This window comes from Myripristis murdjan, chromosome 24 (assembly GCF_902150065.1).
Source record: "Myripristis murdjan chromosome 24, fMyrMur1.1, whole genome shotgun sequence".
NCBI classification, from domain to species: Eukaryota; Metazoa; Chordata; class Actinopteri; order Holocentriformes; family Holocentridae; genus Myripristis; species Myripristis murdjan.
The window spans coordinates 32,350,522-32,365,990 of record NC_044003.1 but is presented as its reverse complement, the minus strand read 5'-3'; the positions used below and the strand labels follow the sequence as shown (position 1 = coordinate 32,365,990).

The 15,469-nt window shown below is 40.6% G+C and overlaps 3 protein-coding genes across 11 annotated transcripts in view; 2 read left to right on the top strand and 1 right to left on the bottom strand.

The window, feature by feature from the left end:
- The window catches only part of map7b (microtubule-associated protein 7b), a 44,836-nt gene extending 41,330 nt beyond the window's left edge, over window positions 1-3,506 (top strand). For all 8 annotated transcript variants that reach the window (XM_030047880.1, XM_030047875.1, XM_030047876.1 and 5 more), the window contains 2 exons: window positions 493-707; window positions 1,395-3,506. In XM_030047880.1, coding sequence (XP_029903740.1) covers window positions 493-707; window positions 1,395-1,405 — 226 coding nt within the window. In that variant the 3' untranslated portion in view covers window positions 1,406-3,506. The remainder of the gene's footprint in view (window positions 1-492; window positions 708-1,394) is intronic.
- A 68-nt stretch (window positions 3,507-3,574) lies between these two features.
- Window positions 3,575-7,372, bottom strand: armc1l (armadillo repeat containing 1, like). Its single transcript, XM_030047885.1, has 7 exons — window positions 7,242-7,372; window positions 6,695-6,856; window positions 6,102-6,193; window positions 4,943-5,126; window positions 4,494-4,610; window positions 4,235-4,309; window positions 3,575-4,133 (listed from the first exon to the last, which is right to left on the bottom strand). Exons 2-7 carry the CDS (start codon window positions 6,845-6,847, stop codon window positions 3,939-3,941), a joined length of 816 nt encoding a protein of 271 aa, XP_029903745.1. The 5' UTR covers window positions 6,848-6,856; window positions 7,242-7,372; the 3' UTR covers window positions 3,575-3,938.
- Window positions 7,364-15,469, top strand: mtfr2 (mitochondrial fission regulator 2). 2 transcript variants are annotated; one of them, XM_030047884.1, is made up of 8 exons: window positions 7,364-7,556; window positions 7,812-7,938; window positions 8,544-8,648; window positions 9,536-9,660; window positions 12,419-12,621; window positions 12,706-13,015; window positions 13,878-14,061; window positions 14,752-15,469. In XM_030047884.1, the coding sequence occupies exons 2-8, from the start codon at window positions 7,867-7,869 to the stop codon at window positions 14,794-14,796; spliced, it is 1,044 nt and encodes a 347-aa protein (XP_029903744.1). In that variant the 5' UTR covers window positions 7,364-7,556; window positions 7,812-7,866; the 3' UTR covers window positions 14,797-15,469. The 2 variants fall into 2 exon arrangements, with proteins under 2 accessions (XP_029903744.1, XP_029903743.1); XM_030047883.1 differs by having other exon boundaries at window positions 7,365-7,566.

The window sequence follows — 15,469 nt, the reverse complement described above, 5'->3', positions numbered from 1 at the left end:
ATCATTTTTCTTTTTAATTGTGTGTACCCTAATTTAGCGTAGGTATTTATGTATTTTAATTTTATCCTACTCATTTATTTCATTTGATTTCATTTCAGTCCTTTAATTTGGCTATATAGAACAATTAGACACAAACAGAAAACAAAACTATCATAAAATATAAATAAAAAAAATACAAAATAAATCAAATAAATAAAAAAAAAGTTTAAATGTTACCCAAAATAAGGAAAAAGATGATTCATCAAGACTGAAAAGCTGTACACTGAAGCAGTAAAGTTTGTTGTGCCTACTCCTCACACTATAAAAGCACTTATTGAATGTACCTAAACATGGAGGATTTCCTTGAAGAGGGGCCTTAATCTCACTGATTAAAGGTTAAATAAAAATACTAATGAACCTGAAGGATGATTAGTGAGCTCTCGGGCAGACAGGACGGCCTGGCATGTCTCTTCCTCGTCGATCCTTCAACCTGCCTCTGTCTCCGTCTTTCAGGGAGAATGGTGAGTTTGAGGAGGTGATTGAACTGCCTCCACATTCGAGGTTGTCTCCTCTGGAGGGAGAGGAGCAGCAGCAGCAGCAGGAGGAGGAGGAGGAGGCGGAGGAGGAGGAAGAGGAGGAGGAGAGGGTTCCTGTCATAGCCTTCAGGGAGAACGGCCTCCTGAAGCCTCTCAGCGGACTGGATGATATATCAGCCCCCCAGGGAACAGGTCAGTAAACGCCCGCCTCCTACTTTCTCCCTCTGCTGCTTCCCCTAACTTTGCCATACTCTGGTATTTTTTGAGTGTGCTACCTTTATCTTAGGACGCACTCGCATTAGGCCCAGTTGCTCTTTATCGTGCTGAAGCACGAAACGGAGCAATCACACTAGTCAAATAATCCAGATTTTGGGGTCAAACGTGCTTGGGCACAGCACGAATGGGCTAATGTGAGTACGACCTTAATTACAAGGTCCTTGGGTGTTTTGAAAGGCGCTATATAAATCAAAGTTATTATTATTATTATTAAGGTGGGTATTCCAAACAAAAGTTCAAGTTAGAAAATGGAGGGATTTGATTATGATGTGGTGAAATGTTTCGCCCCCCTGCGTGACTTGCAACATGGTTTGTTGCAGTGTAAAATGTGGGTAAATTGTAGAAAATGGGCCAAACATCAGAATCACAAAATCATGTATCATCAGATTGTGCATATTGATAAAGGTATTCCCCTTGTGTCTACTGCTACGGAACGCCTTGAGATAACTTTTGTTATGATTTGATGCTATACAAATAAAACTGAATTGAATTGAATTGTTACCTCCTTGCAACTTTACACACTGTTGGCCATTTTTGGCATTTGGCCTCATGACAGCAGATTTATTTATTTATTGTCCTTTTATGTTTGTTGATAACATTTAGATGTTGCCTGATGACCTTGAGAGGATGAGGTTATGCCACACAGCAGAGAGCAAGGAAGAGACAGTCAGAGAGAGACTGAGGAAAGCAGAGGTCTGACTGAAACAAAGGAAGGACTTGTACGACATCATGGCCTGACCCTTTCTCCCCCCTCTCTAGTCGGGCCGACTGAAGAGCACTGCAGACATTTCCTTCTCCAAAGAACCCCCTGAAGTATCTCCAGAGTAGAGGTGCATTTTCCTCCACCACAACTCTGGGATTGTCTCTTTAAATAGATTGTCTCTCTGTCTCTGACCAGGATTACGCTCGATCCTTCCCCATTTCTGAAATGAATGTGTCCTGAAATCGCAGGAGGGCATTGAGAGTCCACTCCATCGTGTGACTGTCATGCTGGGCAGCATGTGTGTGGGTGACTAATAATACCTGTAAACTGAGGTCAGCTGTAAAGTCCTCCGTCATGATACTTGAAGAGTTTCTCGTTGCTGTAGAGTGTAGTGAGATTGTGAGAATCAGCTATGCCATGTGTAACTGAAATTCACATGGCGGCCTTAGAGTTACAAGGTTTTGTTTAATGTGTTTGCTCCCTCTAAACAGAAACTCTTAATTCCAAGGTTTAGACATTTCTCTTGAAATGTTACAGAAGAGACAGGATATCATAGTCAACTCATCGAGGCATACTTGAATTAGTGCATGAACCATGCTGTAATATGCCTAGAGCAGTTGGAGAATCTCCTTTACTGTAACATTTTTATTGCTGTGTCTGCAAAGTTTCAACCTAGAGGTTAGTGTGGGGGTGGAAGGGTGTATTGTGGAGTTTCAATTAAACATCAACAAAAAGAGTGAAAAAAACTCTCAGTAAACTGAGAATTAGCATGTAAACTACTGATTTCTTTGTTTAGTTTCATATAATTACTGTAAAGATGTGATTTTTTTTTTCTTTCTTGTTCTGTTCCCTTTTTCTGTTCTCTGTGCAGATTTGCTGTGATAAAAACTTCCACCCCTTGTTTCATTGATCCTCAATATTCCCACATACATATAGGATATGATCAACATTCATATCAAAGCTGCATCTTCTTTCCTGCCAGACGTCTCACTGAGCCAGTGAGTTCGCCGTAGCATAGCCACCTGGAGCTGCAGGATCATGTACCATAGGAAGAGCAATGTAACGGCCTTTGTTTTGGCCAAGCAACTACAAGATGAATTAAAATAAAAATTTGCCAGCAAAATTAAGGTGAATTCTGAAATAACCTGTTCCAGATGGCTGATCTTTTTTGATCTGAGGATTTGTTCCAGATTGAATGCTGCTATTTTTGATGTTCCTTTGCCTTACGACATAGAAAGAAAGAGGCGATTCTAAGGCTTGGGTGTATACCCAGTCACTGAAATTATGAGATATATATATATGTATGTATATATATATATATATATATACAAATGAGTCTTGACATCTTGACCACATAGCCATTCTTGTTCAGTGGTTTCCTTTTCCTTTCCTTGATGATTTACAAGTCTGCTCATGTGTGAAAGTTCATGGTGGAATGCACACGTCTTTCACCACTGAGTTCACAAGGAGACAGAGGAGGAGAGAAAAGGATGAAAGGTGTCTGACAGACACCTTTCATCCAGAGGATTTACGCTTTACCTTTTTCACAATTCCCATTGCTGCTACTCACTAGCACTTGGTTCTCAAAGCTTTGGACGTAAATCAGATCATTTTCTCATATTTTGCAGTACCAAATTTCATAGACCATCTATGTGTATGTTATGCACCACTGGTTCTTCATCATGCTGTTACCAACATGCTGAATGATCAGATATACTGCAACACAGGTAATATTATTTTTAAGTTTCCAGAGCAGACATCTCATTTTAATAAACGGAAAGGGTGGAAATGCATGTTATAGATATTCTATAAATTATTTATAAATGACAAAATCTATTTTACTAAGACTGACCACAAAGCTTTGAAAACTAATTAGCCTTTTACTCCAGTGGAAAACAGCCGAAATCATGGGATGAGTTCTTTTGACCACTGTCCAGCAGATTGTCTCCCAGCTATTCCAGCTGTACTGTAAAAGCATGTTAATAAAAAAAAAAAATCAAATTTTGTCTGGATCAGAGTTTTGTTCTCGCAAAGATGATTGTCTTCTATTTTCAGAGAAACTGAACTTGAATTCACGATGCACACTGAAAGTATAGAAATATTTTTAGATTTATTTCAGAAACTTGAATACTACAGGAGAGCATTCAGACATTCAAATATAGTTACATCTGTTGAGGAAAGTAGTGAAGATCTGAGGCAAAGTATACAGAGCATGAGAAGATTAGAAATATGGAAAACGTTGACAAACTATCTACATTCCCTAGTGACACTGGATAGAAAACTGCATTCTATAATACCACAGTCAGAACTTTGTCTCAGTTCTACGCAGAAAGCAGAGCAGATCGTACACCGAGCCATGTGCTGAGTGCTAGTCATGTCCACTGAAATGACATGATGTGTCGATCAGCACAATTCTGCTCACCCTGGGTCTTGAGAATTCACTTTCACCAGTAGAAGGTTTTGGTGAGAAAAGTGGCAGCAGAGCTGAGCCAGCTGCCACTGGAATCGTCTTTGGCCGTGGTGCGGGAGATGGCACGGTCTTCCACCCTCTCTGGGCTCACCTCTTCCTCTGGCAGGTAGTCTGGTAGGGCTGTGTTCTGCTGCACCTCCACTTCACAAGGTTTCAGAGCCAAGAGAACCTGAAGAAAAGAGAAATAGGGAAATGTTTACAATTAGCATTATGAAGTCACATCCAGATTTCAGAAGATGTCACTTTTAGACAGAACAGTGAGTATGTCACCTCTTCTCCTGCCTCATTTCTCACCACCTGCTGAGCTGACAGCACCTTGGTGGCAGCAATGGCTGATGCCAGACTCTGCAAATGAAGACACAGAGAGAAAGGTAACTGGGATTAATCAAAATCAGTCATTGTTTTGTCACTCCAGAGTCCTGCACTGTGTGTATCTTAGTGACAAATGCTCGAAATAAAAGTCAATGTAATGGGGAGGGCTTAAGCTAATATTCTGAGCAGTGTGAGCACACGGTGCTTATTGTGTCACCTCGGTGGGCAGGTCTGAGCGGATACGGACGGTGCATCTCTTGGAGGCCATCTGGAAGGTGAAGCTGATCACTCCTTTGACCTTGAGAAGAGCTTCCTCACACAAGCCTCGCTGGTCCTGAGTAAAAGAGTTGATATTACTTGTAACAGTTGGCTGAGCTCAGCAATTCACACATAATGCATGAACATTAAAGAGGGAAAAAATTAAACACTTCTCCCCCGCTCTAAGTACAACAGGAAACAGACATAACTTATATTTATATTTGTTTATTTACTTATATTTGTTTGGTGAGTTATGTAACAACTCAGTTCAGGGAGCATTAAGTTTCAAGCTTTGATTCTGTCAAATCTGCCAAGGATAAGCGTGTTTTGTGTGCTGTGTAGGTTTTTGGAGAGAATTTACTGGGTGCTGTCACAGATGGGTGTATGTGAGTTAGTCAGCCTACTCACTGTGCTATCAAGCCCCTGGATGTGGAGGGTGACAGACTTGGCCTTCTTGTTGGAGGTGTTAATGAAGAACTGGGACTTCTTCCCCATCCCCCTCACAGGGGTGTGGGGCACACGGCTGACCGGTGCATTCAGAACGCCATACACCTCCTTGGCCAGTGCAGTGATGTTAACAGACACACCCGACCTATATATGGATAAAAAACTTCATCTGTCCTGATCTACTTAGACTTAGTAAAGTCCTGCATCTAGGTATTGTAGACATGCAGTGATGAACCACTAGGGTTGGCGATATAGACTTACAATAATATGAAAATATTTCAGGCCAATTTGCATTAACGATATTCAAGACGATATATATAAAAAAAAATGACAATAACTACAGTGATCCCCACAGAATGACACTGTACAGCATGGTGGAGTAATAGTTGAAAAAATACATGAGCCTCTTTCTTATTTCACCATCTTAATTCTAGCTGTATGTTGTGTTTTTACTTATTTTATCCTGCTCACCCTGCTTGCCCCTCCAACCCAACAAACACACCCCTGAAGACTGTACTATGAAGCAAGTTCAACAGAGCGAGGCTTTCTTTGTGTGAGCTGGCTCGACAAAATCTAAAACCCCAAGTAGAGATAACTGGTATCATGATGGTGGTTAACAACTGGCTTTGTGAAGCCCGGCTGTCCTCTCTGAGATCTGTGCACGTTCACATTAAAAGGGGCGTTTGCTGCATCATTTGACTCTCTGCACAATCTTAAGCCGAAACTCTGAACATAACCTGGTCCGGAGCAGGGAGCATGGTGAAACCCTGAATGGGTTTAATTATATTTTGGTGGCTGTTGATATACCTGGGTGGTGTGGAGGCTGTGCAGTAGGAGATGCAAATGTGTCAGCAAGTCATCACACTGCTATATCATTGATATCATGATATGACACTTTTTCTTGTGTACAAATTTATAATCTTTATAATCAGAAACGCTATGATATAGCACAGCCCTATGAACCATAAATTGTTTTGTTTTGGGTTCATTAACTAAGACTGTACTGCATCATGATCAAAGAATGAAAATAGTAACACTTTACAAAAAGTAACACCAGATATTTAATGTCCAACTCCTTCTTGTTGTCATGAAGGTAATGTGACGACTACTGTCTCCTCACCTCTCCATCAGATTCTCCAGGCTCACCATCATACCCAGTTCATTCTTCATGGTGGTGATGTTGGGGGGCAACTTGGCCAAGTAGTGCAGGGTCTGAGTTCAGAGGCACAAAGAAGACAGTGAAATATGAATACAGTATAAACTGTGAGTTAGATGTGCAAACAGGTAGCCTCATTTACTCAAATCAACTTTATTTATACTGCACCTTTCATACAAACATGCAGCCCAAAGTGCTTCACGTAACATTTTAAAAACAAATAAATAAAAGTCAATAAACTAAAATACAATAAACACAAGGATAAAAAATGTATATGATGTGTTTTAATCTGTTTGCTAAGACCACCAAGCATTGAGTGCAGCTTTTCTTTTCCTGCGTTGGGTCCTATTACAAGAATCTCAGTTTCATCCTGATTTAGTTTGAAAATGTTTCCACCTGTCCATACATTCATGTCAAAGGGACAGGCAGTAAGAGCATGCAGCGCACTGGGGTCAATGCTGAAGCTGCCCTTACAAATCAAACACCACCATGACATGTGGAGCACAGAGCACAGGTCTCTTTAGTACGAAACTCTGCCAGAGCTTTAGTCCACCCACCTGCAGCGTGGCAAACACCACCTCTGGGTCTTCGTGGTCCAGAAAGAGAACTAGTCCGGGAAGACAGCCCTGGTCTTGGACTATAGCCTCTCGGTTCATCGGCTCAGACGCCAAGTCCCGCAGTTGACTCACAATTGACAGAGCATCCATCATCTTCAGCAGCTGCAACAAAGAGTGGGACATCAGCACTGACTCCGTGTTTACTGTCATCAAAACACGAGACTCAAACCCAGGAAAACTAAATTCATCAGACTGTGGATAACTGCTGTCGTTTGAGCAGACGTCCAGCTAATAACGCCTTGTTAATCTTCAGTGCGCTAGCTAACCTGCCATCGACACTCGCGTTTGCTGGTAAAAGTAACGTTAACGCTAAAGCTAGTCAACGTTAGCAACACAAGCCTCGGCTTGGCGCTGGTCGTAGCTAATGTCACTGAACTAAAAACAACTTCAGCTGCTTAACTGTCCCGTTTAACACCGTTTACGTGCCTTTTAGCGAGTTAAATTCCCAGAAAAAAACGAGATAAATTGCGTTAAAACAACTTGTTACCTTAACCGCCGGATGGAGCAGAAGCTGGTGCACGCGAAAATACAAATTTAGTGCTTTTTTTCCACTGAAGCGCCATTGGTCGAAAGGCCCCTGGCCACGTCGCACAGTCGCTCAGTCCTATTGGTTCTCGGAAATGTTACTCATATACAGCCAATCAGGACAGACTTTGCTGCTGCGGCGTTATTTGACTTCACAGAGCTCCTGGTGTGGATGCGTGAGGAAAGTTAGCTGAACGGTTTCCTGCAACTAGTATGCTGCCCTGCGATTAATGATGAAATAAAATGACATAACGTTTTGACAAAGAGGATCTTTAAAGTAAGTCTTGGTAAGTGTTGGTAGTTTTTAATTCATTCTGTATGTTTCCTAGCAATAGGAGTTTTTCTGTTTTTATTATCCACGCTGTTGTTCGCACAAGGGCAGAAGTGACTGTCATGATCAGCGGCTGTACGAATTAAATTCAAACTATTTTAATACATAGAAGACACCGTGATGCCTTAAGTGCAGGGTGTTTTGACGTTTGTTTTCCATGTGTGGAGCATGTGACTCATTTGCATCTCTCCTCTGGGTCAGTCAGCAGAAACAGGACCTCTGCATTCGTCAGCTCGTCTGTGGAAAAGTCCTTCCAATGTCTTTACTAGAGGATGTTCTGGATGTGCTCCGCGCCGTCCTCGAGTATTTTGGTGTGCCTCCAGACATGGTCAGTTTTCTTCCGTTTTTTATGACCGAATTAGACTTGTGTAGAAGTGTGTTTCCCTGAAGGGGAAGGTATGAGGATTACCACCTGGATCACAGATCACTGCGCCTCATCATTACCCCCACACCTGCGGCACAAATAGTTCTCCAGTTCTGTTCAAGGTTATGATAACAAAAAGAAGATCAGATGTTCTCCTTAGGGAAATAATGAATGCGCCTATGCATACCACGTTTTCATCATATTAAAAATAAGTTAAGTTAGGACAAGTTAATGGTTCAACTGTAAATGATTTAGCCTCCAGTGCACATTGCTAGTTGATTACCAAGTTTGTTGAAGTTTGATCCGTAATACAAATTTCTGTTCATGTAGCACAAAATGTATTGCCAAATATATTTCCATAGCAAGTTTTTTTTTTCAACTTTAACTAACCCTACTAGCCTCTAATATTCTGTATTGAGCTCCATTCCCAACACTGTAGGTGACATAGATAGATAGATAGGTAGGTAGGTAGGTAGGTAGGTAGATAGGTAGATAGGTATACTTTATTGATCCCAGACTGGGAAATTCACACATGACAAGCTGTGTGTGTTGTGTGCTCTTGCCTCCAGCTGGTTCCAGTGTGGGACAGTCAGCTCTGCGGTCAGTACCGCAGCATTGTGCGGATGATTGGGACCAACCTCCCACTGACTCCTGCACCACGGGTCCACTTTCAGGTAGGCTGTAACTTATGCTGTCAAGCAGACTGACGATTATCACTTTGATTTAGCGGGTACTGTTTTTTAGGGTGTACATTTTTAATTTATTTTTTAAATTCTCTTGTTCTATACCACTGCTGTGTTGGTGTGTTGGGGAGTGGATGGCTGTGTGTGTGTGTGTGTGTGTGTGTGTGTGTGTGTGTGTGTGTGTGTGTGTGTGTGTGTGTGTGTGTGTGTGTGTGTGTGTGTGTGTGTGTGTGAATATTTATGTATTGCATGATGTGTTACATGCTGCCATCATCTTGCCACTGCTGGACCTCACTTGTGTCATCCTTGACGACTCTGAAATGAGATTTCATAGTCTTCAAATTAGACTAAATAACTAATGAGCACTGTAATTCAAGAATCATTGAAGCTACTTTCTTGTGGCTACCTGGATCAGCTCAAATGGAACACAACAAAAGAAGTGTCTGCATGTAACTGCTATGCACACTTGCTTCCAGTCCTAGATGGAACCAAATCTAGCTGGTCTGTGTGTCACATTCAATTCTTTATAAACCGATGCACACATACGAACTTGTTCCACTGTGCTCAGTTGCCTTGTCTGAAATGAGTTTGTGTCAGCATGATGCACACACCAGAAAAGGTTGAGCTGCTGTGTTGTGCCTTTCACCTTTCCCTTTTCTCTCTTTACATCTGTCCTTCTGAAGGCTCATGCTCACTGCAGTTTACTCCAACCATCCATTAATATGGGGCAAAGCAATTGTATTTTTAGCATATTTTAACATGACCTGTTTTTAAAGTTGTATGTTATTGTTTTATAATAATTTTTATGAGGCATGTTGCCATATCCTGTGTTCAGTGCCATGGTGTGTAATGTCTCCTTACCTGTGTTTTGTGGTCAGATCCCCCTGCACACTTACAGGCCTCATGGCCATGTTGACATTGCTGTGGATGCACCCATGATCCCTTCGCTTGCTGATGTACTGTGGGTGGCAGAGGATGAGGGGGAGAGCTTTGCTAAGATCAGGTAATTCAAATAGATACAAAGTACAATTATCCACTTTACAGCTTTATTTACAAAGACACTCCTTCTTCATGTTTTTGTCTTGGTAAAGTCAAATTAGAGTTACAAGTTCAATGAATGCACCCGTTGCAAGGTCATTTTCTCATGAACATTTCTGGTCCACATCAGAGATGGAGTTGTTACTTTGTTGCAACCCTCATAAGACTAGTCCTTTTTGGCTTGGGGTGATATTCGATATTATCGATATTATCGAATATCACAATAGTTGTCGTCATTTGTGATATTTTTCACAGTATCAAATATTGAACAGCTGTTAGGTCATCTTTGGACTATTATTTTAAAAGAAAATGCACACAGAACTGTGGTGGTGGCAGCATGATGTGGGCATGCATGCAGCACTTCAGCATACACACATGAAGGACTTAGATGCAAAGAAGAATGCTAGCTCGGCAGTTTGACAGTATTTTGGCTTTAATGTTGGAGAAAATGACAAGCCAAAGTCGTGTTCGCCGGAAGCAGGTGATGACTGAGGACGGCAACACCACACATTTGCATTCTCACCTCAGAGTCCATCACCAAAATATAAAAGAAACAATGCATGGTGGAATGAATACACCACTGCTGCAACCCGCTATCTCGCCAAAGGTGTGATGCTGCTTCACACAGTGGAGGAAAAAAAGGTCATTCAGGGACATGACTGAAACATTGGATTGTATGAGCTGCCTGGCCCAAAATATCTAACCAAGGCAGCCATCCCCAACATGTGGAATAAAGTTAGAGAGGAGCCAAGACGCTTGGTTAGTGGTGCAGAGATCTTCTCACTAACAACAGACATGTGGTCCATGACACCGTACATGACAGTGACAGAGCACTTTACCTCACCCGAGTGGACTTGAAAGTGCAAATTCTATTTGAATTTAATAGTTCCTATTTCTCTATTTAGGTTTTCTACTTAAGTGTTGTATGCAAGTATAAGTAAAGAAGTGAACAGCATATCGACCTCTCAGTCTGTTATTTATTCATAGGCCAAGGCTACTACACAGATAGATAGATAGATAGATCAAAACGTTTGCTTTATTTTTTGCTTTATTAAATTTGCCCAAGCCTACATACCAGTGATTTTTTTTCATGTTTAGCCTAATATAGACAAAATGTATACACTTCACATTTCTGTTAATCTCTTCCCAAAGCAAGCATTTGTATTTTAAAACTCCAATATTATTTTTGCTTACTTTTATCCAACCATTGGTCTCCATTCATTTCACTACGATTTGAAAATGAACTTTAAGAGACTTCAAACTTTCTTCATACCAGTATTCCATCACCATAATAAAAAAGCAGCAGCACTGTCTTTCTATAGAAAATAGTCTGCTTTACACAGCGTATTTTCAGTTTCGTGGTGTATGAATGGCCATTATTTTGTAAGCCAACGAAGCAGAACATTCTATTCAAATTTGAAAATCACGGGATTTTGAGTATATGTTGTGAAATCTTTACTCTTCTGTTGAAAAATAGTCCCCAGGGGAAATGTTTTCTTTGCACAGAGAGTATAGAGGCAGCAACAATCACACCATCATCATTTTAATAGCTTTTTCAATGAAACTGAAAAATGCAATGCAAAAATGACCATTCCTACTAAAATCATATCACAATTACACTCTTTTTTTTTTTTTTTTTTTTTAATTACTCATTCCTAGTCTGGAGCGTTTTTCTGGTTCAAGGTTCAAGGTAGTCTTTATTATCCCCAATGGGGCAAATAGTTTAGTAAGTAGTAAGAACCACAACGACAACAACAAAAAACAATTTCAAAACAATTCAGGACATGATACAAAAAGTACACAACAATTTAATAAATAAATAAGATGAATAAATAAATCACCCAACCTTATTCAAGAGCACAATGGCCACTGAGAGAAAGGAGTTACTGAGTCTATTAGTTCTTGCTCGTGGCACCACATATCTGCGGCCCGAGGGGAGCAACATAAAGTGGCCATGAAGGGGGTGACTCTGGTCAGCCAGGACAGAGCGAGCTTTCTTTAGGGTCCTGATTTTAAATACATCCTCCAGGTTGTCCAACGGAACCCCTGCAACCTTGCTGCATATCTTAACTATTCCCTGGAGGTGATTTTTGTTTTGACTTAGAAGCCCAAACCAGCACAGAAAAGAAAAAGTCAGTACAGAAAATCACAGAATCTTATTGGAGTAGAATGGTCATTGCTCTTTTTGCTGAGGTTGTTTGGCTGGTACAGAATAAAATGGTTGTTTGCTATGTGGACAAGTCATTAAGGCCATAAAGTGTGTCACAGTGGCTTGAGAACTGTGCAGATATGTTGTGCTGTGGCTGTACCCTGAAGGCAGAAATGACTAAAACAACTGTAAACATTTGAATATGTGTGTCCTGGGATGTTTTACATGAGGTTAGCATAACATGACCAAAATTGTGCCTCCCCTATGAGCTCCTCCAGTCACCACCTGCAAGCTGCAAGCCTACAGCAGCTGGCAAGCATCATCTAATATACCTTTTATAAAAGATAACTCCTTAAATACTACTCACTGTTGCAGATTAGTCGAACATTAGTGGAAAAGAAAACTTTTGACTTTAATTGGAACTACTGAAACTAGCCAGTACCATGGCGACAGTGTACAAAAAATGTCCACTGCTGAAACCATCCTGGTATGATATTTTGAATGGGAAAGACAAATCTGCTGCATTCAAGTGCTTTGAGTGTAATATAAAACACCTGCTATATAATGTTGTCAGGAACCAGTTGCCTCCAAAGGGGCAGAGCACCGTGAATACAGAGGTGGTGAGAGGTCAAGGACTTGTCCTGAATCAGCCCCAGAGAGGAGGCATGTCTCTCAAGCAGAGGACACATCCTGATGCCCTGAGGAAGATCACAGCCCTGGAGGAGGAGCTGCTCAAACTGAGAGCTCAGATAGCAATGATTGTTACTGCCGCACCAGGTACAGGGACATCACACCGCACCGCATTCAACCCCACTACAACTGGAGTGTGGATGTTTTACTGTGACCTTTTCTCTCTGTCAGTATTAGGTTCCCAGAACGTCCCTGGCACTCCTCTGATGTCTCCTGCCCCTCCTCCAACTCTCACCTCCACCCCTCGTTGTGCTCCTCCTCCTCCTCCACCACCACCACCGCCTCCCCCCTGCCCCACCTCCTCCACTGACACTCCCTCTGTGTTGGACGTGATCCGCCAGCGCAGGAAGGCTGGGACTCGTCATGCCCAGGGGAAAGGTGAGGAGCCGAGCCTGAGCAGGGCTTTGGAAGTGAAGGGCATCCCCTCCATGCTGGATGTGCTCAAGGACTTGAATCAAGTGAAATTGCGCTCGGTGAAGAGGTAGGCAACATTTTTGCCAGTGTTCATTATTTTTACATTTGATGCTTTTGTGTCAAAGTTCCTGAAAGTCACAATGATTCTGTGTTTCCTCCTATTTTTTGTTAGGGATTAAATTAGAGCTAAAATAATTAAGTTGGTCAGTGTTCAAGTGGATCAATAGAGAATTCATTGGTTATAATTTTGTAATCGAGTAATGGCTCAAGTCATTCATCAAATAAAAACAAGCTTCACAGCTTCAGCTTCACACTTATTTGCTCGCAGTTCTCTATTTCATATCATTAGAAAATGAAACTGGGATGTTTTGGGCTGCTGAAAAAGTAAGCAGTTTTAAGACCTGATTTGGGCTCAGGTAACTTGCCCTGAATGCTATCTCATTTTAAAACCCTTCTTAAAACCCACTTCTTTTCTTTAGCTTTTGATACCATGTAGGATTTATGATTTTATGATTTATGATTTTATGTGTGCATGTTTTTTCTTTTATGCTGTGCGGGCAGTGCATTTTACATTATTTTATTCTATTAAAATTATAATTGTATTATTATTTTATTTTTTTATTTTAATATTTTTATATATTTTATTTATTCTATCCTATTTTGTTTTATTTTATTATTATTATTATTATTATTATTACTACTATTATTATTTTACTTTATTTGATCTTATTTTAATTGATCTTATTTTATCGTGTTATCCTACTGTGTTTTTTACCTTTTTATTCTGCTTCTATTGTGTTATCTTGTGGTGTTTTATCTTGCTGTGCAGCACTTTGGAAAACCTTGTGTTTGTTAAAATTGTGCTATATAAATAAAGTGGGTTGGATTGGAATGCTGCTGAAAATATCCTTCCTCTCTTTTTGTCCCAGGTCGCCAGGTGGGACACCAGTGAGGAGGAGGCGCAGTAAGGGCGGTGCTGCTTTGCTTGGTGACCCTGCTGCTATTATAGCTGAAGCACTAAAGAAGAAGTTTTCCTACCATCACCACAATAATTCCTCTGACAAAGAGAATTCAGTAGAGCTATCACCGTTTGGCAGTCCAGAAAAACCATGGGTTAGTTTCACACACACACACACACACACACACACACACACACACACACACACACACACACACACACACCATGCTCATGCATCTCTGTCTTCAAAAGTGTATTTGTATATTAAAGATTTTTCTAATACTTTATGGAAGCTATTAATGTATTGTGTATGTGTAGTTTTAGAAACACTTTAGTTTTGCTAATAGTATATACACACAATCCCATATGGTAGAAAAAGTCTGCTGTGCTGGCCTCCACAGTTTGAAATTTTCATGCACAACCGTCCCAGTCTTCTCTGCTCTACCCGTTCCTTTGTGCATTTTGTACAAATGTCAAAAAAGCAAATAAAAAATCAGTATCATTATTAGAATTATTACAGTATTTATTACAGTATTTAGGATTGTATTATATTACCTCATATATTACCACAGTAGTGTTGGGTACTTAGCAGCCCGTTTGTCACTAATAAGAAAATAATATTCATTCGTGTCAGAATGAGGCCACAGTCACTCTGGGGGGCTTTGGGACGATGCCAGAGGAGTTGATTCTGTCAATTTTGAAATCTGAATTTGTTGCCAACAATGATGTATATGATTTAACTGCTCATTTTACCAGTGGTGGCTGTAGTGTGTTATCTTCTGCCTGAAGTAAAAGATACAGTAAAGTAGTTTTTGGAGTCTCCTAACCTGTCCCCTGTGCTCCAGGTTCCTCAGCACAGCAGACTCAGCCAGGGACGCCTCCACCTGTGACCTCATTCAAACGGTGACCTCGAGGCATGATAAGACCCCCGTCCAGTCAGCCAGTCATGACTCCCACTGATCACTCACTGAACGATTTATACCGCAACTACTGACTTGCCTGTAATTTTTTATTTTTTGTGAAATGTGTAAGAGTAATGCTTACAGAAAAGAGTGTTTTCATGACATGAATTTGTTGTGTTTGACTTGGAAAGTTTGAATGTATTTTGTTGTTGAGTCATACCTGTAAATATTTTTGGAAGCCTACAGAAGTTTAGTGTTTCTTGTGTTATCAACAATGAAATATAAATGTGCAGAGCTCCTTTAAAGGAAATATTAAATTATGTACACAGTTTTTTTTTTTTTTGTTTGTTTGTTTTTTGTTTTTTTTAAATGAAAGTATTTTTACAGTGAGTATTTTTACTCCTGTAGCTCTGTTCTATGCAACTGCTATTTGATGTTTGTGTGTTTTTCTCTGCTGCTGCCCTGGTTCAAGTGCACTGATCTGATCGATGTTGACTGTTCTTTTCATATTTTCTTTAGTTCAACTTGTGCTCCAATCCAGTTATTAAACCCTGCTCGCAGCATATTTGACAGCTGGTACTGCAGTTATACTGAAAATGTTAATTAAATGTTTGTACAGTAATGTGTTTTTTGTTGGCCTGCAAATACAATATTGATGAGG